We start from the raw sequence: 26,744 nt of genomic DNA on the forward strand, positions 1-26,744 counted from the left end.
AAAAATTATTTTAAATGCGTGTCTTCCAGTCAAAAGGAACGTAACAAAAGAAACAGAGGCAGTATGTGGAATAACAAATGTTTCTTCAAGTGTTTGTCTGTGTGTTCTTTACAGGGCACGTGCACCTTGTGGACCAGAGCTGGGAATGCTTTAACCAGCAGTCTATTGTGCCTTCATACTACTGTTCTCAAAACAAGATTTGCTTATACCTTAGGTCACACTCCTGATGAAACATGACCAGGTTCTTTCTCGTTTGTTCCCTAAAGCTAGGGACAGAAGTTACACAAGCTGGTTTAAGTGATCAGAAATTAGTTTGAACCTGTAACAAAGTTCAGTGCATATAATTCACTTCCGAAATGGCTGAAAGTAGTTTAAGATAAACCTGGTTGAATGTAGTACCAGACGTAACTGATTTAGGTCAAACCAGCTTATGAAACTTCTGTCCCAGCCCCTTCCTGGTTCAAGTTAAATGAGTCCTTGAGTATCCCAGGATGCTTTGCAGCCCTGGGCTGGGCTGGACTGTGCTGTCTGCTTCAGGGGAGTATGGATGGCTCTGATCCGTAGCCGGAGCACTACTGCTTCTTAGCCCACTCACACAGGACCTCAGCTGTGGTCTGCCTGGCAGGCGGAGAAGCCCCTGACAAGCTTTTCCCCCCTGCTGGAGCAGCAAGTAGGGAAAAGCCTGGCAGGGGCTGCTCCGCCCACTGCCCCCTCACCTCCAGCAAGTGGGGAAAAGCTTGTCAGGGGCTTCTCCCCCTGCCAGGCAGACCACAGCCGAGGTCCTGTGTGAGTGGGAGAGGGGCTTTAAACCCCTTTCCCTTGCCATCGCCTCAGTATGCTGTTCTGGGGCTGGGGTCTGGTCACACTCTCCCCACTGCAGCAGTAAGCGAGGAAAAGCCTAGCAGGGGCAGCTGCGACACTGTCAGGCAGACCCCAGGAAGAGAGGATTTAAATCCTCCTCCCTCACTTCCACCTCAGTGTGCAGGCCACTGGAGCAGTCACAGAGAAAAGCCAGGCAGGGGCTGCTGTGTCTCTGCAAGCAGACCACAGCTGGGGTGCTGTGTAGGCAGGGGAAGGGGTTTAAAACAGCCTCCCCATCCCCTCCCTTCTGCCTCAGCATGCTGGCCCTGGCTGGGGTCTGGCCATGTCCTGCACCCCCACTTCAGCAGGGAGCAGGGGAAAAGCCTGGAGGGAGCTTCTTCCCCACACACCCCCTTGGCTGGGGTCTGTGCAGGCCAGGGTACCTGCTAGTACCTTTAAACCCCCACGATCACACTCAGCAGGCTTGGTGGGGCCTGGTCATGCCGTCCCCCTCCCCCACTTAGCTTGAGCAGGGATGGGGATGAAAAGCCTAGAGAGCTTCTCTCCCAGCTTCCCTCCAGCCTTCCAGCCACTGCTGAAGGGAAGGGAGAGCTTGCTCTAGCACCCCCCAGCTTCTGGCTGAGCCACTGCAGGCATGTGGCTGTATTTCCAGAATCAAGTGAACGTCTGTTCACTTGCTTCTCAGTTCAATTTATGCAGTGTAGACTAGCCTGCAAAGATTGAATTGATTCATCCTTGGGCTTTTTGATCATCTGTACTTAGGCTAAGGAGTCTTTTGTGACTCCTGTGTTTCAGTACCAGGTTAAGTGTTACTGTTTTGTAAAAAGAATGATGAAGATGGTGCCTCCAGAATTGTATTCACCACTATTCTACACATCAGTTATGGCCAGGTTGATTGGTCCTGTTGGCCTCCTTAGCATCCCAAGAATAACTTAAGTGGATGCCTACACAGTCAGGTAGGTGGCTAACGGGCTTAGGGACCGCAGCCAGAGTGGTGGTGGATGGGTCATTCTCGGCCTGAAAGGAGGTGGGCAGTGGGGTCCCACAGGGTTCGGTCCTTGGACCAATGTTATTTAATATCTTCATCAGCGACTTGGACAAGGGTGTGGAGAATACCCTCTCCAAGTTTGCAGATGATACCAAATTATGGGGCAAAGTTAACACACCGGGGGGCAGATACAGGCCAACCTGGACAGGTTGGATCAGTGGGCAGAACGAAATAGGATGCAATTCAACAAAGATAAATGTAAGGTACTCCGCCTAGGAGGGAGGAATCCCCAGCACACCTACAGGTTGGGGGATGACCTCAGCAGCACAGAGGCTGAGAGAGATCTTGGTGTCATAGTTGACTCCAAGATAAATATGAGCCAGCAGTGTAACGAGGCCATCAACAAAGCCAATCGCACCTTGTCGTGTATTAGCAGATGCATGACCAACAGATGAAGGGAGGTGATGCTCCCCCTCTATGCAGCATTGGTCAGGCCGCAGTTAAGAGTACTGTCGTTTTGGGCACTGCATTTCAAGAGGGACACGGAGAATCTGGAGAGGGTTCAGAGGAGGGCCACTCGCATGATTAGTGGCCTCCATGAAAGACCCTACAAGGGGAGGTTGAGAGATCTGGATCTCTTCAGCCTTTACAAGAGAAGGCTGAGGGGTGACCTTGTAGCTGCCTATAACTTTATCAAGGAAGGACAGCAGGGAATTGGTGATGCGCTATTTACCAGAGCACTCCAGGGAGTAACTAGGAATAATGGGTGCAAACTAGTGGAGAGCAGATTTAGGTTAGACTTAGGAAGAATTTTTTTACAGCAAGGATGGCCAGAATCTGGAATGGGCTTCCAAGCAAGGTGGTACTATCACCTAACTTGGAGGTGTTCAAGAGGGAACTTGACAGTCACCTGGCTGAGGTCGTCTGACCTCGGTCCTCTTTCCTGCCAAGGGCAAGGGGTCAAACATGATGATCAATTGCGGTCCCTTCCAACACTATATTAATCTAATATCTAGCTTGAAAACAGTACCCCTTCCCAAGTCAACCTTCTCCATTTCTAAACTTCATCAGATTTTACATCTGCCAAATGTGGAGACCTTGTCATCTCATTCCAGCAGGATTATCCAAGAGAACTTGTATCAGCTTGCAGGGTCTTTCTTCCCTGATGAAGTTGCAGACTTTTTCCTACCCCTGCACTGTTGACTTACAAGTTTTTTCAGGTACAATTGTGGAAACTTTTGGCTGCAGTGGAGAATACATGTTCTACGACAAAAAATGACAAATGACTGGATGTTTTACATACTACTGTCCCTGAGAGCCTTGTTATAATGGCATATTAGAAAATGCAAATACCATGACACACTTGACTCTTGCTTTCCCAAAAGTCAGTGGAATGCCTAAGTACATTAAACCTGAGGGATCTAAATTCCTTCAGACATCAGTTAATTTATGGTGTCTTTCATACTTCCCTCCTCAAGTTCTCTAAAGTGATTCAGAGTTCTCTATTTACAAGATAGCTTCCACATTTTCATCAGACTATTGCACAACAAGAACTGTGGGCATTTGTTTTGTAGTGAATTGTGGCCATTTGTTCTCTACCATTACAGGCTGCCATTCAAGGTTCTCTCCAACTCCAATGGCTTTCACAAAATGTCTGACTCTAACAGAAGTGCATTTCATAAACAGAATTATTCTAATTTATCCATAGCTCAGCTATCTTGTGTAAGGGTCTTTGCCAGTAAATTGCAGAGAACAATTTGGAGACCATGGCAGTGCTATTCTTGTCTCAGAGCCAGATTCAGCAAATACTGAATCTGGTCAGCCAATTTCCATTCAACCTACATTTTCTACAGTAAAAATGTCTTCAAATACCAAGTAGTGTTAGATCCCATGTTAAAACATGCACATTGGTGACTCCTTATACTAAGATACATGTCATCTTCAGGGATGACTGCGTATAATGTCATACCAGCATACAGGTCCTAAAGAAGTTTTTAGTTCCTTTATTTGATGGAAAGATTAACATAATGACATGAAAGGATATTCCCTTTGTTCCATTATTCTACACTACATCTAGCGTGACATGTATTGACCCAAGAGTAGTGGTGTACACCTTCACAGCACGGCATGTAAGTACAGGTCTACCCAACTCGAGAAGGCGGCTGGCTGATTTTATGGGGAGATTGTGCGGTCAGCTGCCATTTTCACAGGCCAACCACAGCAGGGTCCCCACATGCCTCTGGCTAAGGGGCCCAAGTGGTCCCACCCCTTGCTGTTGATTGGCTGCAAGGGCTGTCAATCATGCAGCCCCACGCCTCGCCACCAATTGGCTTGCCTTCATGCTGGCAGCCCTCTCCACCCTGGCAGGCTGTGCAGCTGGGCCACACTACCACGAGAGCTGCTAGTTCCCTCTGGGGAGCCAGCATTTTATTTTTAGTAAGGTTTTTTTTCCATAGATTTTTCAAGCATTGCCCAATTTCACGGACAAGGCTAGATTTCACAATTTCCACAAAATTGAGATTTTGGTCAGTCCCGACAAGTTCTAAAGGAAATGCATTTTTAGTACTGTGAATTTGCAGTTTATTTTATTTTATGCTGACCCTCCAATCCCCTTCATTCTGCATTTCATTGTTCTATCATTGTTCCCCAACTTGATCAGAATAAGGAATCAAATCCTCATTCTTCATCCAGCCCTCAAATCCTGTATCTTACTGTATGAAAACTGTCAGGTTATCTATAGAGATGCAAATTTTTTTTGGTTTAGAGGAAAACACTACCAAAAATAAATGCACTACAAAATTAAAGCGTTCTATTAGGTTAATCAGTATTAATTATCCCTTACAGAGCCATCCATTCTAAAATATTGGTAACTGCCAAAAATCATTGGTTTGTCATTAAGTTCATAGTGTTCACCGAGCAACTATGCCTGCATATGGCGTTCCATTTCAAGATGTTGTCTCTTTACATCCTGCGGCGGTAAACTTTAGGGGTGCACCAATAAAGATTTTTTGGCTGATACCGATGGATGATTATGAACCAGCCCTATTGGCTAATACCGATCTGATTGCCAATATGCAACCCGGAAGCTTGGAGAGCAGTGTCTAGCCGTCAAGTCTGTGGGTGAGGGAAAGGGCATAGGGGGGAGGGGTAGATCAAGGCCCCCACAGTGAGTGAGGCAGTGGGGCTGGTATAGGGACAGGCACTGCCCAGGTAGGGCAGGGTGCAGAACAGAGTCATGGGCAGCACCCACCACTACATGCATCCTGGAGGGGGCATGCGCTCCCCCCGGATTTGTGCATGGGATGAGGGCAGGCCACCCACTGCAGGCTGGGGCTGGGGCTTGTGCTGGCATCTTCCCAGCTGGGGGCTGGGCCAGGGCTGTGCTCTTGTGGCTGCAGGTGGGGCAGGCAGTGTTAGGAGAGACTAGAGAGGTGGCCTGTAGCCACCCCAAATTTGCTGTAGCCCCCCCACTCCCACTGCCCACCCCACCTGCCCTGAGCACAGCCCCCCCCTGCCAGGAAGAGGCTGGCACAGCCCCTGGCCCCAAGGGGGCAGCCTGTCCTTGCCCTGCACACAAATCCAGGGGGCACATGCCCCCCATGCCTCCCTCAGGGGTGCATGCAGCCCCTGCCCCTGGACAAGCTGCCCATAGCTCCAACCCACACCCTACCCTGCCCCTGCCCACTCCCTCATCAAAGGGGCCTTGATCTGCCCCCCCCCCCCCACCTTTCTGCCACAGACTTACCAGCCAGATGTTACTCTCCACACTGTTGGGCTGCACTCCTGGCCATGTACATGCTGCAACTGCGCACATGCACAGGGCATTTATCGGTAACATTATCAGCCACATCGGCCAAAAATAGCCAATTGCCGATAATGTCAATTTTTCCTTTTATCGGTGCAGATACAATATGAACCAAAATAGTGTACCTCTACTGAATTTTTTTAAGTAACATTTCAGTCTTCCTCACTATTTGAAACTGTTATTCTTCCTTAATTGGTGCTTATCACACTCAAGACTCTTTCATTTAAACTAGTGACATCATATTTAATAATTAGTATTTGTGATGACATTTGCCTCAAAATACACAGTTGGCGAGTTGTATGATCACCAGTAATTGTTCTTTATAAAGATAAGATTATATTTAAATTACATCCTAAGTTGCTTCTGAAATCAGCTTCGGTTTGATTTGAAACAGTTAATTAACTGGTCTTCCTAAAACAAAATTTGTGTAAAGGTAATGAACCTTACACAAATGCAAACATCCTTTGGGTTGATTCTTTCTACTTTTGTAGAATGGGGTCATTTGGAGTTCTCCTGCACCCTCTCTGAGTTGCTGAAGGACCAAAGGGACAGGCATTCAAACTAGAAGCTGGTATCAGATATTTGGTTAGCCCAAAAGGTAGCTAAACCCTACTAGAGCGTATGCAGGCTCACCACTGTCCTTTTTATGCCGCTTGAAAATCAGTAGCATAAAGCTTCTTTAATTCTATTATGTGCATCAGTACTAACTTTTATCCTGTTGTGCAGGCAGTTGTTCACACATCAGACAGCTATTTTGGCAGGGCTGTACTACAGTTGTTTTGACTACTCCATTTCTGACATGCTGTTTGGGTGGTACCAGAAGTGAAACATATGAAAGTAAGTATTCCATAACAGAGATCAACTACTGAAAATAGAGGGTTTAGAGATGTAAGTGGTTGTTGTTGTCCCCCAACTCCCCATACCCTGCTTCTCTTCTACTGCTTTGTTTGAACATGATGAATGTTCCTCCTCCCCTTTAAATGCCCTTGGTATAGATCGGGGAGGAGCTTGTGGACAACAGGGAAGAAATACAAAGGATACTGTTTTCTAAAGCATTCATACTGTTGACACACAAAGCATGTGAACGAAGAGTGAGATTCATATGTAATATATAAGGGCAGATCTGGGAGGGGATAGTGTTTGCATCCTCTTCTATTCCTCTTCCCTTCCTAACAGCTGCAAGAGAGTTGAAGGTCCAAAGCTGTTGGAGCTTGACTACCCAGCCCCTCTCCCCAAGCTGGGTGGACAGCCAGAAGCACCTGCTATATCTTGCTAGCCCTGGAGACCAAGTGTCTGATCCTGATGGCACCCCTCCTTTCCAAAATTCTAGATCTGCTGTTGGTATCATAGGTTACAGTGGCACAGTAGATTAGAGTTCACCATGGGCTACCCACATCTGTATTTATAAGGGTCAAACAAAGTAATGCTTCCTAATTTTTCTCCCCTAAGCAGGTTATTAATATGGAGGGCATTCTAGTTGTCTTCTTGGCTAAAGGTGCCCCTGAAGAAACAGAAACAATTCATGCAAAGAGTCTGTCGCAACAGAAACATCTGCAATGCTGCTTTTGCACAATGCTCACCTACACACCAGCTTGTGCACCACAAAGGCAATTTAATTTTTTGGGTGGGCTGTGTTCTGACATCTTCTGTACAGTTCAAATGATGGGTGGATTACTAAGATGATGTTTTTCGGATGACAGCAAAGTCATGGAGGCTGTTGACAATGGGCGCACCATAAGGACAGACTTTCACAATGTTAGAATATATGACCATTTTCACCAATGGAAAAAGACCCCGATACAGAAGGAAACTGTTGAAAAACAGCTGCATGTTTAGTGATGATATATAAATTTCTGTACAAGTTTATTTTTTCAATAATTTGAGGCCAAGAAAAAAATGTCATTTTCTGACTGTCCCTTGTCTATCTAGTTGCTTGCCAGGATTTACAGCCTGTGTTCAGCTCCACGTTATCACAACTACACTGCTATCCACAGCAAGGTTAGCCGGTTAAATGCTAGCTCAGAACAGACTCTCCAAATTCTTCATGGCTTAGATCAGTTGTGCTCAAACCCTGGCTCGCAGGCCAGATCTAGCCAATGGAGCTTCGTCATCTGGCCTGCAGAGGTCCCCACAAGTCCAGAAGTTCAGTGGTGGCAATTAAAGCTGCCACCTCTCCCTTGCTACCGAGTTTCCAAGCCCTGTAGCCAAATGACATGGCCCTGTGCGCTGGACCAGGCTGGAGCCAGGGCAGCGTCCCCATGGAATGATCCCATGCGCTGGATCCAGCTTGCAAACTAACTCCCACCACTCATCCAGACCACAGCTCAGAAAGTTGGGCATTACTGATTTAGACAAACATGTTTCAAAGAACTCTCCATTGCAGCAGATCAGTAACTTTCTTTTCAAACATATTTAACAGCCATTTCAAAAGCTTGCAGTGTTGCTGGTACTTGCCCAGTCCTATTTTAGTTTACCTGTGGGACAGTCTCTCTTATTAAATGTTAACTATAAAACGCTGTATTAATAAATGTTTGTATATCCACACTTAAGGTGGAGACTGCTGGCTTAAACTTCTCAGACCTGATGAAGCCTGTCTTGCATTCAAAAGCTTGTCTAATTCAATCCAACATGCATTTAGTCCAATAAAATAAATCAACCTAGGAAATCCTTGCCCCTAAAAACAAAGCAACTCCTCCTGAACTGATGTAGTTATTTCTCTAAATTATGCCTAAAAACGCAGGTTATGTTCTGAGAAGGTCATTATAATTGGTAAAAGTGAGCTATTGAGACAATATAAGGAATGAACTTTGGCAACAAAAAGCTAATTAAGAATGCCTATTGAACTGTTTACATTAGAGAGAAACAGCAGAAAAATGGATAATGGAAAGAGTGTACAACTACTTGTAAAATATTTTTTCTCTCTTCTGCCATAGGTTCCACCTGTTCCTGGCCTGTGGGAAGAGTTGTATATGCCAGATGCAGCTCGACACACGGACTTAAAATGGCCCCTGAATAGGTTGTTTGCATTTGCAAACTGATCCCCTTGTATTGCAATCAGAATCCTCATCCTCTATGATCAGGGTGCTTAATAAGCATCCGGATAACCAGAGATCCTCGTTTTCCCTGATAAAAAAAAAATGCAATTTCTCTGACAAAAACCCACAAATTCTCTGATAAAAACCCCAAAATCTACTATTAAAAGGAAACACCACTATATATAGGTATCAATTGAACAAAATATTTTATTGATATATTTACAATTTTAAAGCAATTTGGAAGCCTACCATTACCTCAATCACTATAAGTGCCTATACATTTTGGTGGTTGATTTGGGGGATTTTATAATGGAAAAATCAGAGCTCCCCCTGCCCCCTTCACTCACCAGAACGCAGGCCCAGGTCCCTCACTCCCAAGCCACAGCCCCCTGTTGGTGCCCCTGCCCACAACACCTGGCCCTGCTGGTGCCCCTGCCCCCACCCCCAGCCCTCCAGAGGGGGCCCCCAGCTGCCAGGGCCAGGGACCTGGGTCCACAACTCCCTGCAGCAGCACCTGAGCCCTGGCTGCCATCTGTGGGAGGCAGCAGCTAGTGGAACCCAGCTTCTCCCCCACACCCCTCACCGGCAGCACAGCCAGAGGGGAGCCTGTGGGAGGGGAGGGTGCAGGCTGCCCACTGCAAGCTTAGGCTCGGGGTGGGGGCAGGTGCAGGCCCCCTGCCCTGTTGCCCTCCACAGCCCAGTAGGAAGGATCAGGCACAGCAGGGTGGAACGGGGCCGAGAAGGGAAGCTCATTGCCATTGCTGCAAGCCCTGTGCTGCCCTGGCAACACATCACTTGCCCACCCCAAAGCAGCAGGGGCACAACTGCATACCTACCACCCCCGCAGCTACCAGGCAGGTTGGGGGCACCTTGCCAGAGCAGCGCAGGGCTCGCAGTTCTAAGCAGCAACTAACTTTCACACCTGGGCCCACTCTGCCCTGTTGTACCGGGTTCCACCCACTGGTTCCCATGGGGAAGGCAGCAGGATGGGGAGCCTAAGCCCAATCTAGGGGGCAGATGCCCCCCCTGCCTCCACCCCCAGGAGTGCGTGCAGCCACAGGGATCCAGCCCTCCACCCCGCCCCCCCGATGAGCTGCCCACATCCCCATCCCACGCCCTGCTGGGGCTCCGCAGCTGCATATCCTGGCCCTGGGCCTTGAGTCCCCCGCACCATCTGGCTCCTCCCTCCTTCCCTATGGCAACCTCAATTCCCCCCCTCCCCCCCCCCCAAAAAAACTTACCTGTGGGAGCGGCTCTCCAGGCTACCTAGTGCCCCCTGCCTGATCACCCTCCTCCCACTCCCCCCAGCCCTTTGCAGGCTAGAACTCTTTCAGCCTGTACAGAGCCGATTGCAAAAAAGCAAAATCCGCATGTTTCTCTGTTAAAATGAAAAATCTGCATTCTTCTCAGGCAAAAGCCATGGTTTTTCCATGGGAAATGGAAAACCTGGATCCCTGCTGATAACCTAGCACTAGTGTGATTATTGTTTGTCCCTTGTGATAAGGACTGGCTTAGATATTTGTAGATTTCTCATATTTTTGCCCAGATAGCCGCAGACAAGACGACAAGCTAAAAATAATGCATGCACAACATTATTTTCATTAAGATCCCTAAATTAAAATATAATCTGTTGCATACTTACTTGTTATGTTCTTTACTTCTTCTTTAATAATATTCCTCACTGATAAAAGCATGGTGTCTGCTGATAATTTTCCATCATCATCTAAAAATTTGTCCAGGTGTTTCTGAGGATGTCTTTTAAAAGTTACATAATGAAAGGCACCAGTGGCATCACATTCATCCAGCTGTATTCTTGGAATTGGCACCTTAAGCATGATATCAAACTCATCTGGTTCAGAAATCTGTGAACAGCAGACATACGCTACTAAATGGTACAGAACAAGCTTATATAATTAATTTACAGCTTTAGCCTGCATTTTTGTTACAAATGCCTCAATGGACTTTGTTCTCCATTCCACTGTTCTGTGTAACAGGGAATAAATACAGACTAGTTTGTGCCAAAGGACCAGTGAACTCAGTGCAAGGCAACACCATCCCACTAGGTAGCAAATACCTCCTGAAAAAAATCTTAGTTTTGGATGGCTGTTAATATAATGCCTACATTAGCTGGTGTGAAACTACTCACTGGCCATAAGTGGTAAGGCCTGTGGAAGAGCCTTGGCACACACGACTGCATCCTCTGCTTCTGTACCACTTTCTGGGACACTTATACATGATACTATCATTGTTAATGCCAAGCTTAACCTTGCAGTTAATGTAAGAAAGGAATTTTTGTGGTTATGCTTGTAGGCCATTACTGGTTAAAAGTGACCATAGTTACAGGTCCCTGTTATACATGCATGTCCTTGGATTAAAACCAGTGTAAAATGCATAGCTAATTCACAAAGTTTCTAATATCCAATTTCTACCATATTAATCTTTAATCCACCTTTCAGTTCCTACATGCTGCTCCTGCTCCAAGTAGATCAAGTCCTGGGAAGACTGCCCAGAGCAGGGGGGCTAGACCCGATGATCTCATGAGGTCCCTTCCAGCTCTAAACTTCTGTGAATCTGTGAAGATGTGAGTGTACCATGGATGTATACAGTAGCATAACAACATTGTCTATATTTTGTTTTCAATTCCTTTAATGATCCCTAACATTTTATTTGCCTTTTTCATGCTGCTTTTCAAGAATGATCCACAGTAACTCAAGGATACTTTTCCTGGGCAATAACAGCTCATGTACAGCTCATTATCATTTGTGGGCACCTTGAGTTGTTCCCAGACCCCACAAATCACTTCACTTACCAACATCGGTTTTCATGTTGAAGAGCAGAGGACCCAGCCACGAAACCCCACTGTTTACCTCTGTTCATGGTGAGAATTGATCATTTGTACACATCTTTTAGCCAGTTATTGATCCTGGAGTAGATCTTGCCTCTAATGTTGAAAACTTAATTTTATCAAGAACCTTTGGTGTGGAATAGCTTTTTGAAATTCCACATACGCTGTACCAACCAGATTACCCTGATTCACATGCTTCTTATGTCCTCTAATGCAATGATTCTCAACCACAGTGCCTCGACGTACAAGAAGATAAACAGATGCATGCTGGCTCAGTCCCTGCCTGGCTGTCGTCCCCCCCACCCCATCTCCACTACCCGGCCCTCTGCAAAGGGGTAAACACTGTAATAAACCAGTTTCATTAGTAATTGTAATAATTCAGTAATAAATTCATTTTTGAAATGGGGTGCTGCCTGCCATAGGTAGATTAACACAAGGGCCAGTGGAACCTGTCCTCAGGGGCCCCAGGCCAACCGGAGGCTTCGCCTGTGGATCACTCTTCAGCAGGGAGGCGAAAGCCACAGTTATAAACATGATGCCATTTTTGTCTCTTTGCTCACTGGCAGCAAGCAACAGGGCTGCCAGGGCCTTTCAACCAATCAGCAGTGGGGAGACAAAAACTATGCCGGCTTTAAAATCGTGGTTTTTGCTTCCCTGTCGATGAGCAACAAGGGTGTTGTGGAGGGATGTGCACGAGGGAACCTGCAATATTAAAGGTGCTTCTGCACACATGACCAGGAGCACAGCCTGGCAGCCAGCACCCTGCTGGTAAGTCTAATGGTGGGGGGGGGGGGGAGGAATGGGATGGACACGCGCAGAGATGAAAGCTCCAACAGTGAGGAAGTGAGTGGGGCAAGACATGCCCAGCCACGGCAGTGAATGTAACCCCGGGGATGAATCTGTGGGCAGGTTGTCCAGAGGGGCATAGGTTGAGGGGTCTCCACACCACTGCATGCACCACGCAGGGGTGGTATGGGGGGCATGTGCCCCCTGGATTTGTGTGCAGGTGGGCTGCCTGCTGTGGGCTTGGGGCCAGGCAATGTGCCAACCTCTTCCTGGCAGGCGGGGCTGGGGCTAGGCCTGGGTTGTGCTTGGGGTGGGCAGGCTCAGCTGCGCAGGGCATGTGGTAGCAGCTCTGGGAATGGTGGCTAGAGGAGCTATGGGGAATTCTGGGGTAGCTATAGCCCCCCATATCTACACCCCTGCTCAGGGCACTCCTCTCTACTGCCTCTCCCTTGGGAGCCCTGCCCTAAGCAGGGTTGGTGCTACAGGGAGGCTTGGGGGCTATAGCCACCCCAAAATTCCCCACAGCCCTCCAGAAGCCACTCTCCCAGCACCGCTGCCCACCCCAAGCCCAGCCCAGCCCCCGCACCAGGAAGAGGCCGCACTGCCCCTAGCCCCTGCCCCACAGCCTGCCCTTGTCCCACACAAATCCAGGAGGGCACATGCCACCCATGCTTCCTCCAGGGATGTGTGCAGAGGCAGGGAGCCACTCCACCTCCCCACACTCCTCCCTTTCGGACAAGCCACCCACGGCTCCATCCTACTCCCAGCCCTGGGGTCACATTCACCACCCTGACTGGGCAGTGCCTGCCCCTGCCCCACTCCCTCCCTCACCATGGGGGCTTCCATATCCCCCCTTCCGTCCTTCATGCCCCCCCCCCCCCCCACCCCACACACACACACACAGACTGACTGGCCAAACACTGCTCTCCAAGCTGCCCAGCTACATTCCTGGCCATGTACACACGGCATTTATCAGTGATGTCAATCAGTCAAAAAAAAAAAGCCAACAGCCAATAACGGTAATTTTCATTTTATCAGTGCCAATCTGATATGCAGCAGATATATTGGTGCACCTCTAGAGGGGGCCACCAATTTTGTGTTTGCCCAGGACCCCAATAAATCTTAATCCACCTCTGGTGCTGCTCAATTCCCAGAAGTTATGGAGGGGGTTCTTTGAGCCTATAAAGGTTGAGACCCACTGTTGTAAGGTCTCTGATAGGTTGATACGGAATGATTTCCGTTTACAAGAGCCAGGTTGACTTTTCCCCAGCATGTCCTGTTTGTCTGTGTGAAGACAACTCATTTTTTTTTTTTTTTTTACTCTAATTCCAATAAATCCACTATGTGACACAGGATACTGGGCAAGATGGGTACATGATCTGACCCAGTAAATAGTGATTCTTACATAATTTGCGAGAAATAGCTATTAAGCTCGCTTGCTTGTAGTTCCCCTAGATCTCCTCTGGAGTCCAGTTAAAAGAATGGGATTGTATTGGCTACCCTCCAGTCCAGAGGCTGTTTTAGTGATGTCATCTAAAATTAACAGTCCTGCAGTTTCAAGTCTGAGCTTCTTCAGGACTCTCGATTACAAAATACCATCTGAGCTTAATTTGCCACTGTTTAGTTTGTCAATTTCCTCTATAGTCTCATCTACCAACACCTCAACTTGAGTCATTTTTATCTGTCCCCTGGAAAGAGTGGCTCCAGTCACAAGAGTTTAACTTGGGTCAGCAACCTACAGCCCCCATGCCAGATCCATCCCACAGAGCCACTAGATCTGGACCACAGCCAGGGAGCTTTGGCAGCCAGACACTTTATCCATGCTACCTGATGGCTGAGCATCAGAAAGGAGAGGCAAGAAGTGGCAGCAGCATCTGGGTCCCAGCCAAAAAGTGTAGCTGACTTCTATGAATTAAGCTACAGCACACACAAGAGCTCATTTAATTTCTCCACCACAGCCTTAACCCTCCTGAGCGCTCCTTACTCTGAAGGCAGAGACAGAAAGAACAAGCTTTCCAAAGGACTTACTTTCCAGGCAAGGAAGGCAAAACTAACCCTGCCCCTTCGATAGGCCTTGCCCTCCAAGTACCCAGCTGCTTTTCTTTGCTAACTGTCTGCCACACCTGTGAATTGTTCAGCCCCTCCCCTGTGCTTCTCCCAGCTTCCTGCCTTCAGAGACCTGAGGAAGACGGTCTTGCACTGGAAAACTGGTCTTTTTTTTCCTTTATATTTCATGTTCCAGGTCAAAGCTGCCAAACCAGTTCCAAATCCGACTGACTGAGCAGAACTGAATCCTTCCAAAAACCGTATCGGCTGAACAAGCAGAACACAGTGGTCCTAGACACAAAGTATGGTGCTACGACCCAGCAGCATCCTCCATCCCAAGCTCTAACTTGTCTACCTACTTTTATCCCAGCCTGATCATTGTGCCCTAAGAAACCCTTGCCTCTCAGCCAGGCTGACTCAGCCCTGCCCGTTTATTCTGCACCTGCAACACGACCCCCACTCCCCACTGGCAAACGTTTAACCCTCTTTGCCCCCTTACATTTCCGACCAGCCCCAGGGCAGCAGCACCTGGCCCCCTGCGCTGCCCGCCCCCTGCAGAGCAGCCCCCCCCAGCCCAGCTCGGGCAGGGCAGGGCAGCGGCCCGCGCTCACCTTGAGATGCTCGTAGTAGCTGCCTGCCCCAAGCTTCTCCACCTCGTGGAAGCTGATGTCGCGCTTCACCGCCTGCACCAGCCGCGCCGCCAGCTCGTTCACCAGCGCCGCCGCCTCCACCGTGTCCCGCCGGGCCAGGCTCAGCCGGGCCAGCACGGCCCGCAACTGCTGCTCCGACCCCGGCCCCGGACGCGGCCCGCATCCCCGAGCCCGCCGCGAGCTCCTCGGCCTGGGGTCCGCCCCGGCACTGCCACCCTCCTCCGCGGGGGCTCCCCTAGCCCCGGCCCAGGCCCCGGCCCCAGCCTCGTCTGCGCTCAGCGGCCTCCCCCGGCCCCGGATGGAGGGGGCTGCACCCGCGGGGCTGCCCCGGCCCTGGCCCTGGCCCCGGCCCCGGGCGGAGGGGGCGGCCCTGACTCGGCCCGAGGAACTGCCCCGGCCCCGAGGGCTCCCGCCGCGCCCCGCCATGCTCCCGCCCGGCGCCGCAGGAAACGAAACTGGCGCTGGCGCCGGCGGGGGCGGCTCCTGGGGCTCCCTAGCCTCGCCCCCGGGGAGGTGAGGGGGCGTTCCCCACTGGGCCCCGCCCCCACCACGGGGCCGGGCCGGGCCGGGCGGGGCGGCGGCTCGTGGAGCCCGAGGGCAGAGGGGCGCATTTTCCCGCGCTTTTCTCGGTCACGTGACGCGACGCGACGCCGCTCCCCTACAGCCAGTCCTCCAGAGCAGACGAGACGCGGAGGAGATTTGCTTACCCGCCCACCCCGCCTTCCATTTCTGGTTCCGGCACTTGTTTGCCGCAATGGCGGCCTCCGCGGCTGTGGCTCTGCGGCGCTTCCTGCCGGTGATGCCGGGTGTCGCCCCGTCCATGTCTCCGCCCCGGCTCCTGAGCCTCCGCCTCCCGCCGCCCTGGAGCCGCCGGGCCGGGAGCGATGCCGCCGCCCGCTACGACGTGGTGGTGATCGGCGGCGGCCACGCCGGGACCGAGGCGGCGGCGGCGGCGGCTCGCGGCGGGGCCCGGACGCTGCTGGTCACGCATAAGATCGACACGATCGGTACGGGGGGCGGGGGAGGGGGACAGCGGCGGGCGCGGGGCCATGGGCTGGGTGTGACCCAGGCTCCTCTCGTGTCTGCCGTAGGGCAGATGTCCTGCAACCCCTCCTTCGGGGGCATCGGGAAGGGGCACCTCATGAGGGAAGTGGACGCCCTGGACGGGCTGTGTGCCCGCCTCTGCGACCGCTCGGGTGTGCACTATAAGATGCTGAACCGGCGCAAGGGCCCGGCCGTGTGGGGGCTGCGCGCACAGGTGGATCGGAAGCTGTACAAGGAGAACATGCAGGTGAGAGCAGCCGGGGTGGCCAGCATGGGGGACTGGGGGCCTCTTGACCCTGATGAAAGGATCCAGGTTAAACTGAAGAGGGTACAGAGAAGATGCCCAAAGGCCTGAGCAGAAAGGCATCACAGTGTTTTAGTTATTCAGAAGAGAAGCTGAGGAGATACCTCTTATGGTGCAGGCACAAAGAAAATATGTGGTATTCCTGTGCTCTTTAATCTAGGACTGAAAGGCTAGAGTCAAATTCACATGGGAAATGGAGGCCAAAAGATTTACCCATTGGGGTAACTCACAGGTGGAGAAACTAGCAAGAAAAATGGGGGACACTCTTATCTGTTGATACTGTCAAGTCGGGATGTTTTCCTGCAAGACGCGTGCCTTAGTCGAGCCCGGGTTCTTCGGCAAAATACGAGAATAACTAGACGACATTACCTGACTTTGCTGACATACAGAACTGTTTCTGAATTATCCAGTGGTCTCTGTTCTGTTATTAAAACTTGCAGATCTGTGAATAAGTAGTGTATTAGTTCTGCTTAGTAAATCCCAGACATCGCTGCAGTAATTGAATGCTATAGGCACTTGAGTTACGCTTCTCCTGCTTTAAAATAACTTGGTAATGGAGTGGGAGAGAGAGAAGCTGCTACCCAGTAATTGGAAGTGTGTGGTTCAGTGTTTGGAGGAAGATGTGTGGTCGTAGGGGAGGATGGACAGATACTTGTACTAATTCCTTCTCTCCTGATAGAAAGAAATCCTTAATACCCCATTCCTGACTGTTCATGAGGGGTCTGTGGAAGATCTTCTCTTGAAGGAACCAGAGTCGGAACATCCAGGGAAATGCCAAGTCAGTGGGGTCCTTCTTGGTATGTACTGTAGCTAGATATTAAAGATATTTGATGTGTTACTTCCCCCTCAAAACTGAGAGGAACCTTGAAAGTGAATATGTTTCAGGAATTAACTGGTAAAAGCATATATATGGCCTAGAGAGAGTATGAGCCAATCAAGACAGCCAGGTGTTACTGTTAACACTAAGTCTTTTGGAGACTGACAGTATTTAAGCTTTTGCCCCTAAACGAGGCTTTGGTCTTGTCTTCTCAGTTCAGACAAAAATGAGAGACTAGCCAAGATTAGAAATGCAGGGCTCTGAATAGATCATAGTGCACCTGCTTTTATGTCTTCACTGTTTTTGCCTGTGGTAATATAAGGCAGACACATCCAATAATGCTGGGCTGGTTCTAGGCAACATCAACACATCAGGGCCTTGGTTCTTAATGTGTATGTTTCTGAAAACTCTGTTACAGGTGATGGCAGCAAAGTACATGCTGGCAGTGTCATACTGACCACTGGCACCTTTCTGCGGGGGATGGTCCTCATTGGATTGGAGAAACATCCAGCTGGGCGATTAGGGGATCAGTCATCCACTGGACTGGCTCAGACTCTGGAGAAACTGGGATTTGCTGTAGGGAGGCTGAAGACTGGCACCCCACCCCGACTTGCCAAAGACACCATTGATTTCAGCATTCTGGCAAGGCAGTGGGCTGACAGCCATCCTGTCCCATTCAGCTTCCTCAGCGAGACTGTTTGGATCAAGGTGTGATGCAGTTGGGGCAGGGAAGGCCATTTTGTAGTGTGATTCTTCCAGTACTCTGCTCAGCACCTTCAAGAAGGTGTAATAAGCTGTCTTTGCTGAGAAAATAGTCTGGTTGATATTATGACTCCTGTAGACAGGAGTTACCTCATTTCCCCATGAGTGCTCAGGATTCTGCTTCTCTGAGACATCAGCTCTGAAGCAGAGGGGAAAACTAAGGCTAATGCAAATCTGCACGCCATCCCACACTTCCTTTGGAATATCAGTCTCTGATTAGGTGTGTAGAGTAGCAGATACCTGGCTTACCAGGGTTTGTTCTTCTGACTCACTCTTGAGCAATTTGTTTAACCTCCAAGCACCATTTCCACAGCAGATGTAATGGAACTATCAGCCCCTTGGAGCCACTGTAGAAGTTAGCTAATGTCTGAAATCGTCAGGTGAGAAGTGTTTGATCAGTGCAAGTGTTATTGGTGGATTAAATCTAAGTAAGACTTGATCTTTTTCAGCCAGAGGATCAGCTCTCATGTTACCTGACTTACACTAACCCCAAAGTGGAGAAAATTATCCATGATAATCTTTACCTGAACAACCATGTAAAGGAGACAACAAAAGGACCCCGGTGAGTATGGGGCATCTTGCAAGGATCTTTTTCATGATGTGACAGAACAGCTGAATCTGCCTACTTCTTCCTTATTTTACTTCTGGGAGGCAGCTCACAATCAGTGATTACCTTCTCTCTGTGTTGTTACCCCCTTGCACTGATGGTTGTTTCCCTCTGCAGGTACTGTCCCTCACTTGAATCGAAAGTTCTGCGCTTTCCAAACCGTATTCATCAGCTGTGGCTGGAGCCTGAGGGTCTGGATTCCAATATCATCTACCCCCAAGGAATGTCAATGACACTGCCACCTGAGCTCCAGGAGCAGGTGATTACATGCATCCAGGGCTTGGAGAAAGCCAAGATGGTACAGCCAGGTGAGAGAGTCAGATAGTTCCATATAGTCTGTATTACAAAGGGATCTAGATTTATGACCCATTGTTGTTCCCAGGTGCACAAGTTTTGAGCAAACTTGCATCTTCCTGAGCTCTTATGTCTGGAAATCTTGGCACCCAGAGTGAACATGCATAAATCATTTTTAATTGGATTTTTTTATATAAACACATTTTTCCCTGAAGTAATCCTGTTTTATTTTAACATGAAATCAAACTATTTTGACATGCACATTTCTTATAATCTGTTAATTTAATCAAAACCTATTCAAATAATATATGATAGCAGCCAAATGTTTAAGAAAATCTGGAACCTACTAAATCAGCTTGTGACAATGGCAGCCTCTTCTACAGGTACAGAGAGACTGTCTTCTCCACCTTAGCTTAGTGCCATTCAAAAAACAGTTTATTCAAAATTAGAATCCAACTCAGAGTTGAAAAAGCAAGAAAGTTTGTCTTTTCCTGTGTGTAGATAGAGGCTTAATGTGAGGTTGAAATCTACTGTTCTAGATTATTAAAAGACTTGGTAACCAAAAGCTGTATGAAGTTCGCTAGCTGCAATTAGTGCTTCTTTCCTTTAATAAATGAGCTCTTATGTGATATAGTCTGGTGTTAACATTGTTTGTTTATTAAACTAAAACAAAACAATGTTATAGTGCTGGTTTTCTGCATTTTTAATTACATTTGATTGAATACCATTTTCTAAAGCTATTTGACCCATGCTACAAGTTTAAAAAAAACTATGATGAACAACATTAATTCACTATTTTCTATCCTAAGAACATGTAAATGTTCACCATCTAAGGATGTTAAGGTATATGACTGCTTAATGTTTAAATATGCATCCTGATTAGCAAAAAGTAGTGTAAAATTTAACATAAAAATTGTGTTTAGTTACACATCAATGTGAGTTAAGGGTTACCAGCCGGTGAGCATCTTCCTTTCTCTAAAAAATTACTAAAAAGCAAAACAAGGTTAAAATTATTTAAATTGGCAGGTGAGAAACCTTGATTTGAATAATGATTAAAATTAATTAATCCACCCAAATGATGCCTAATGTGATAGAGGGTGTATTTTCCTTTTCTTGATGACAATCTCCTTTGCATATACTAGGCTATGGAGTTCAGTATGACTTTCTAGATCCTCGTCAGCTCACTGCTTCCCTTGAGTCTCGTCTGGTTCAGCGGCTCTTCTTTGCAGGACAAATAAATGGCACCACAGGCTATGAAGAAGCAGCAGCCCAGGTGAGCAAATCTGAAAGTGTGCATTTCACACTCAGAGTACACCCCAAAAGACCCAGTAATCATAATTCAATGCCAGTGTGTGCTCCCCGTTGCACCGCTTCCCCCCCCCCCCCCCCCCAACAGTGGTGTAAACAGGATGTTGTACTGGTTATGCGAGTTAAAGATACTTTGTAGAACCACATGCACAGGTTTCTCAGATATTCAGCAGCAAAACTTGTTCTCAGACTGCTTTCCCACATCCAAGCATTAAGGATACTGCCTGGCCAAGCAGTGAATGCACTGCTTAGTTGATGGCTGAGAGCAAGGGCCATCTGGGGGAAGGAAGAGGCAGTACTTGCTTTGCACACCAGCAGTCCCCTCCAGGCACAAGGATAGTCACAGAAAGCATCTGGGGAAAAGTAAGGGAGAGCATCCTGAGAACTCTAGAATGGTTGCAGAAAATCTTCTCTCCCAGGAGGTAGAACATTTGTTTTTAGGACTACTGCAAGGATCAGAGACCATCTAGTACCAGCTAGCACACCTCAAATAACACAGATTCTGCCACACATACCTGGAGGCTTGTGTGCGAGATATAGCAGTCCATGTGGATCAGAATGAGTCAATGTGCTGGCTTCATAGTCGCTCCTGTAACCACTTTGATGTCTGGCAGGGAATCATTGCTGGAATCAATGCTTGCCTGCGAGTCTGTGGCAAACCTCCTTTCACTATCAGCCGCACTGAAGGCTACATTGGAGTCCTGATTGATGACCTCACCACGCTGGGCACCAGTGAGCCGTACCGCATGTTCACCAGCCGAGTGGAGTTCCGCGCGTTCCTGAGACCCGACAATGCAGACAGCAGACTCACCCCCCGAGGTAGCCTATCCCTCTGGTGATTTTCTTGACCAGCAGGCCAGCCTATATAGCACCTCTCTCACTCGCACACTGTCTTTTCTCTGAAGGCTTTGAGGAAACTGGCTGCGTGTCCCGGCAGCGATATGAACGAACATCTCAAATAAAGGCTGCCATAGAGGAGGGAGTTGCAGTGCTAAAGTCTCTTCAACTCCCTCCCTCCAAATGGTCCAGCTTGATTCCAGAGATTGTAATCAGCAGCAGTCGTAGCTCACCTGTCAGGTAAAGGTTGCTACTGATCCTTCCCTACCTGTGCACTGCTTGCTTCTGTAGGAGATCTGCATTCTGGACCATTTTTTTTTCCTCTTTTCGAGAACTTATGGTGTTCAAGTGTCCAAACGGTAGATTTCTAGCTGCGTAAATGTATTTCTCTGATTGTATTTTCCCTGAAGTCTGTGTGGCTCAGCTTCAGAAGGAGGACTGGAATGGAGCATAGACAATGTCTGACTTGTAGTCTGGTGTTAAGAGCACTGCTGAGAAAGTCAGAGAGATGCAGGTTCAAACCCCTTATGGGTTGTGGGGAGGAAGATAGGCCTAGAACCCCAGCAGGTCTCCAGCTTCCTGGATGGATGCCTCAGCTATTTTGGCTAAAACATGGGAGGACTCTGCCTCAGGAAGGGAACCCCTGTACTAGATGACCTCTGGACGGCCCTCTGTCCCTACTTCTCTATAACCTGCTCCCCACTATTCCTTTTCCTGGATTTATGCAACCCCAGCATAGAGACAGGGCTGAAACATACCCAGGTACCCACTAGGGGGCAGGGAGCAGGTAATAGCCTTTTTGCCAGTAGCAGGACAGATGTTGTACCCTGACTTCAATGGGGTTATTTCTTCACTGGTTTCAGATAAGTTACACTGGTTTTACAGTTTATATTTCCTTGTTCACAAATGTGTTATATGTCTGTGGCCGGAGAAGAGACATGACTTTAGGTGTCCAGAGCAGCTCTTCCTGTGCTGCTTGCCCTGATCTGCAGGGACCCTCTGGCTGGAGAGGGTTTTTTGTTCTCTGCTGCTTGATCAGTCCTTGGTGCCCCTGCACAGGCTATCAGCTAAGCTGCTGTCCTCTCCTCAAGCGGTGGCAACTGGGTCATCCCTGAACTAGGATTTTGCCGAGCTCCATCCAGTGGTTCTGGGAATGGCTGCTTACCATTCTTGTGCAATGCACTCGTCCTGTTACAGTAGTCACTTGGTCTTGTTTTCACAGGGCCTTCGACATCCTTCAGTATCCAGAAGTCAACATGGAGTTATTGGCAAGGATTTTCCCAGAATCCCTGGGAAAGCTTGCTGAATGGAGAGAATTGGCAGAAAGACTTAAAATAGAAGGTAGAGAGGACCAAACATCATCCATGTGTTCAGGGGGGAATGAGCATGATGCTGAAACCCCAGCCATCTCTGTGGATTTTGCGGTGTGGAAGGGCCACTGTCAGTAGAGCATCCTATTCTTCCATAAATGGATCCAAGTCCTACCTTGGAGAAAACACTGTTCTCCTCCTCTCTTGGTGGGCAGGAAAATTGAGTCTGTGTTAATTTTTCTTGGCCTTTTTCCCCCTCACTGCTCCAGCAGTGTATTAGAACTGCCCCAGAGTTCTCCTGCTCTGCTTTGGTTAAGAGAAGATCAAGTCTCCTATTGAAAACTGAGATTTGTGATATTTGGGTTTTTTCCAAAGCCCCTAAAACAGGGATTGGCAACCTATGGCCCATGGGCTGGGTTGGCTCTGTCAAGCCATCTGATCAAGCCTCTAGACATGGGGCATCAGCAGCTGGATTGACCCATTTTAGGTCAGAAGTAGATGGGCGGTCACTAGGACCCAGCGACCATTGCCATCCCTTCTCCCAGCGGCTGAACAGAAAAAACACCTGCCACCACTGCTTTTCCCTTCAGCAGCACAGGGAAGTGTCCACAGCTGGCATTCTTCCATGCACTGGCAAGTGAAAATGACTGCCACTGAGGAAAAATGCCAAATGTTCACCCTTTGCCACCTCTGAAAAGAAAAGTATCAGCAGTGGGTGTGTTCCCTTTTGCAGCTCCTGGGAAAAGCAGTGGTGGCAGCAGTTGAGCCAGCACAGATGGGTGCTAGAACCCATCTTTCACCCAAACAGGGTCAGTCTGGCCCGCAGCCTGAAAAGATTGTTGACCCCCGTCTTAATAGTGGTGAGGCTCCCTAGTCCATGGAAGCAAGGTGCCTAACTCCATAGACATTCTTGACATTTCTACCTAGAATTTTGCTTCCGTTGTCAGTAGCTCTTTTAAAGAAGCATGTATTTCGTACCTACTATGTATTATTATTATTGTTTTTGTTCTCCCGTCCTCATCTACCTTCTTTTCTGCCAATGCAGTTGTTTACAAGTTGTGTACATCCAATCAACAGCAGGAAATGGAGGAAGTGCGCCGAGATGAAGCTCTCCGATTGCCAGAGAACCTGGATTACTTCACCATTAATGCATCACTGTCCCAGGAGATGCGAGAGAAACTGGACTCAAACCGTCCCCAGACGGTAAGGCACTGGGCCAGAGGGTGGGGGTATGGCAGTAATGGCTGTAAAGCACCACTTTATTCTGGCATTTGAAAATTGGGGCAGGAGGGAGGATTACCCACTTTGGCACTGAGTTGTGAGTTCTTGTTTCTCCATAGTAGGTTTGACTATCACCAGCTGGATTAAGGAGCTTCATAGTTAGGGGTCCAACCAAAGTCGAGACAGTGGCCGGCCAATTTCAAGCACAGATCCTGGGGTTGGCAGTAATTTCCACAGGCTGAGCACAGCAGGCCCCTCCACCCCTTTGGCCAAGGGGCCACAGTGACCCCATCCCTTGACACTGATTGGCTGCAAGGGCTGCCCATGTGGCCCCACCCCTTGCTGCCAATCAGCAACAAGGGGTGAGGGCAGCAGTTAGCTTGCTGTTCCCTCAGCTTCCTTCCCTCCATGCCTCCCCCTAGTGGGCTGTGAAGCTAGGGCCACAAGGACTATTGGCTCCCCAGAGGGAGTCAGCATTTTATTTTCAGTAAACTTTTTGGTTGGCTTGTTTAGTTTGTTTTTCAGGGAGCCAGCCTAAAATAGTAGAGGCACAATTTCAGTAGGTCTCTAATCATAATATTGGACTTGGAGGCAATCTCAACTTGATTTTTGTTGCTGTTTCCATGTATAGATTGGAGCAGTCAGCCGCATTCCTGGAATTACACCCGCTGCCATCCTTAATCTGCTGAGATTTGTGAAGACTAATCGGCAAAGGACAGGGGGCATAAAGGTGCCATTTAGGACTGGCAGATCCTTACCAGAGAGAAATACTGATGTCCTTGGGAAGAGTGAATTCCAGAGCTCAAATCTGAGCAGGGCTTTCTGAGTAGGTGATGGAGAATGGCTGTATTGCAGTGGACACGTGTGGAGTCTTCAGACCGTACAAGGGCAGGGGTTTTTTGCATCTGTAACTAGCCACCTCTGACTGTGTTCTAGTAGGTATAAAGCCAACAGACCTGTATGCCTTTTGCATAGTGATCAGGACCTCAAATAGTTTTCTTTCCAAATTTCGGTTAAAAAAACTTACCTGGAACCTTAGTATACAGCTATGCGGGAGACAGCATCAGTCTGTTTGAGAGCCTGAAAAGTCTTGAGGGAAGGAAAAAGGCATGAATAGGGATTATCTCTCCACAGTAGAGAGAGAAGTGCAAGATGAATGCTAGAATGCCAAGAGCCCAGTAACTGTTGATAACCAACTCGACAGTGCCCAGTGTTGCTGTTGATTTCATGTTGTATTACCCAAGGGTGTTTTGTTTCCAGCTGGCCATGGAAATACTTGTGCTCTAATAATTTCTTAGAAAGTCTTTTCATGGAAAGATGGTAAGGGGGACAGAGAACCCATTGGGCCCATAGGCAAATGTGTAACTTTTTAAAAGGCAACTGAATTAGAAGGGCTGTTTTCAATATGATCATGAATTAACTTTTAGGTAAAAAATTGGCAGGTTAAGATTGCTTTTACTTTTATTTATGTATTTTCCTGAAACTGTTTCACTGTGTTTCATAAACATAATGGGGAAGTGGTTACCCCAGAACAAGGAAGGGCAGTAATATTTGGTATATTATAATGCTTTACTTTATTAGTCCTCCAAAAAATGACTCCGCAAGGTGACACATGATGATCACTCAGACTTCCTCACTTCATGGATACATCAATGTTATCATGGATACTTCAGTGAAATAAAGCTGCATATTTATGCTAGTCCGGCAGGTCAATGCAAATTAAATTGAGGTGTACCTGTATTCTGTGTCTTTTGAGCCCTCAAAATTGTATATGAACTCTCTGTTGGCTGCATTTGTATAAACCCTGTGTTAACAAAAGGTTGCGTTAGGCTTCTTTGAGCAACTTATTTGACTTGTTAATACCTTATAGGAAGGTATCGGAAGGATTGAGTCCAGCTCTGTTCTGCATCTAGATTTGTGTTTTCAGGACTGGCATTTAGGAGAAAAAAGCAACAAAAAAAATTCCCAAAGCTTCCTCCTCCTCCTTCCCTCCCCCCCCCCCCCCCCGCGCGTGTGTGCGCGCGTGCGCACACACACACACACACACACACTTGGAGCAGACCATTTTTCTGTGGTGTGGCTTTAGGGAAATCTAATGAAATCATTAGTCTTTTCATAAGACAATTAAATTATGCCAAAAGCAGTGGCAAAGGTGAACGTTCCATGTTTGAAAACTGATGTAGTTCATGTGCCTATCATAAACTGATTCCTGCAAATGTAGAATATATTTATAATTTTTTCATGGAATTATGGCAGTTGGTTTTTTAAATGCCCTAATGCACACATCAGGTAGTTGGCAGTTAAATGTTCGTAGAGCATAATGCAGAATTAATAGACCTACAGGGAAGCATGGGGGAGAAGCTGAATGTAGACAGTGTAACTTTGTGTTTAACTGCTTGTATCTGAGATAGAAGGAATCATCTTCTAGTATTCTGAGGAGTCTCCAACCAAAAACAGTTTGGGGTAGATTTATATTCTCTCATGGAACTGAAAAAGCAGGGTAGACTGGGCTGAGCTGGACTCTAGGATTTCCCAGCAGTCCCCCCCCACACGCACAAATTACTCAGAGTTCAAGAAATACCATGTTAAGACAGATTAACAGCACTTAGAACTGACTAGAGAGAATAAGTATTAAAAAAGAAGCCTTAAGTGGTGTGTTTTTTATAGTGTAAAAGCAGTGGAATAGTTAGATTTGACTTTTTCCTGTCTCCCATGCTTTTGATCAGGCCACAGGAGGAAAATGGTTACTCTCAGCTTTTACAAGGAGGGGTAAAAGATGAGATGTACAACCTGGGTAGCACTGAGACGCTGCTGTTTCTCTTCTAAAACTTCAGTCACTTTTTCATCAGTATGCTATTCTGCATTACAGTTATTTTTAGTCTGATATTAACTTGAAGTAATGGCATGTAATAAAGTTATGGCTATCCTTGTTCATCAGAAAGAGACTGAGCATGACACTCCTTTAAATTTACTTTTAATTTTTCTTAACATTAAAAATGAGCCAATGTGAACAAAAATGTTGTCATTTTCTCCAGCAAAGAAACTTGTCTCAGGTGTGTAGGCATCCAGAGTCTACTACTGTTTCATATAATATATATTCTTGTCTGTATATATATAAGTTCCTCCTAACAAGAATGGTTTCTCACTGTAGGTACAGCGCTTAACACGATATGTCCTGATATCCATTAAGCTGTCAGTGCTACTACAGTAATATGCAGTAATAAGACTCTTGATGGAAATATAGTTGCTAGCAGTGGGAGGGA

General features: G+C 47.8%; 2 protein-coding genes across 5 annotated transcripts in view; one reads left to right on the forward strand and one right to left on the reverse strand.

Moving 5' to 3' along the window:
* Window positions 1-15,491, reverse strand: part of CGAS (cyclic GMP-AMP synthase) — a 33,782-nt gene extending 18,291 nt beyond the window's left edge. The window contains exons 1-2 of one of the 2 annotated variants that reach the window (XM_019496864.2): window positions 14,939-15,491; window positions 10,293-10,512 (exon numbers count right to left, since the gene is read on the reverse strand). In XM_019496864.2, coding sequence (XP_019352409.1) covers window positions 10,293-10,512; window positions 14,939-15,403 — 685 coding nt within the window. In that variant the 5' untranslated portion in view covers window positions 15,404-15,491. The remainder of the gene's footprint in view (window positions 1-10,292; window positions 10,513-14,938) is intronic. The other variant, XM_059731177.1, reaches the window with a different exon arrangement.
* A 119-nt stretch (window positions 15,492-15,610) lies between these two features.
* Window positions 15,611-26,498, forward strand: MTO1 (mitochondrial tRNA translation optimization 1). Of its 3 annotated transcripts, XM_014596686.3 has the most exons (14): window positions 15,611-15,984; window positions 16,069-16,268; window positions 17,005-17,122; window positions 17,561-17,850; window positions 18,354-18,466; window positions 18,629-18,819; window positions 19,948-20,082; window positions 20,214-20,225; window positions 20,284-20,359; window positions 20,697-20,932; window positions 21,019-21,190; window positions 22,173-22,291; window positions 23,306-23,463; window positions 24,113-26,498. In XM_014596686.3, the coding sequence occupies exons 1-14, from the start codon at window positions 15,732-15,734 to the stop codon at window positions 24,305-24,307; spliced, it is 2,268 nt and encodes a 755-aa protein (XP_014452172.2). In that variant the 5' UTR covers window positions 15,611-15,731; the 3' UTR covers window positions 24,308-26,498. The 3 variants fall into 3 exon arrangements, with proteins under 3 accessions (XP_014452172.2, XP_006275188.2, XP_059587136.1); XM_006275126.4 differs by lacking the exons at window positions 20,214-20,225; window positions 20,284-20,359 and having other exon boundaries at window positions 15,616-15,984; window positions 19,948-20,078; window positions 20,728-20,932; XM_059731153.1 differs by lacking the exons at window positions 20,214-20,225; window positions 20,284-20,359 and having other exon boundaries at window positions 15,906-15,984; window positions 16,074-16,268; window positions 19,948-20,078; window positions 20,728-20,932.
* The last annotated feature ends 246 nt before the right edge of the window (window positions 26,499-26,744 follow it).

The sequence above is a fragment of the Alligator mississippiensis genome, chromosome 1 (assembly GCF_030867095.1).
Source record: "Alligator mississippiensis isolate rAllMis1 chromosome 1, rAllMis1, whole genome shotgun sequence".
NCBI lineage: Eukaryota > Metazoa > Chordata > Crocodylia > Alligatoridae > Alligator > Alligator mississippiensis.

Bases quoted from the DNA above. Each gene is read 5' to 3' on its own strand.
- MTO1 (XM_014596686.3), top strand. From the start codon at position 15,732: ATGGCGGCCTCCGCGGCTGTGGCTCTGCGGCGCTTCCTGCCGGTGATG. The intron at 16,269-17,004 runs GTGAGAGCAGCC...CTCTCCTGATAG, and splicing joins TGTACAAGGAGAACATGCAG to AAAGAAATCCTTAATACCCC. The intron at 20,360-20,696 runs GCTTAGTTGATG...CTGGCTTCATAG, and splicing joins GGCCAAGCAGTGAATGCACT to TCGCTCCTGTAACCACTTTG.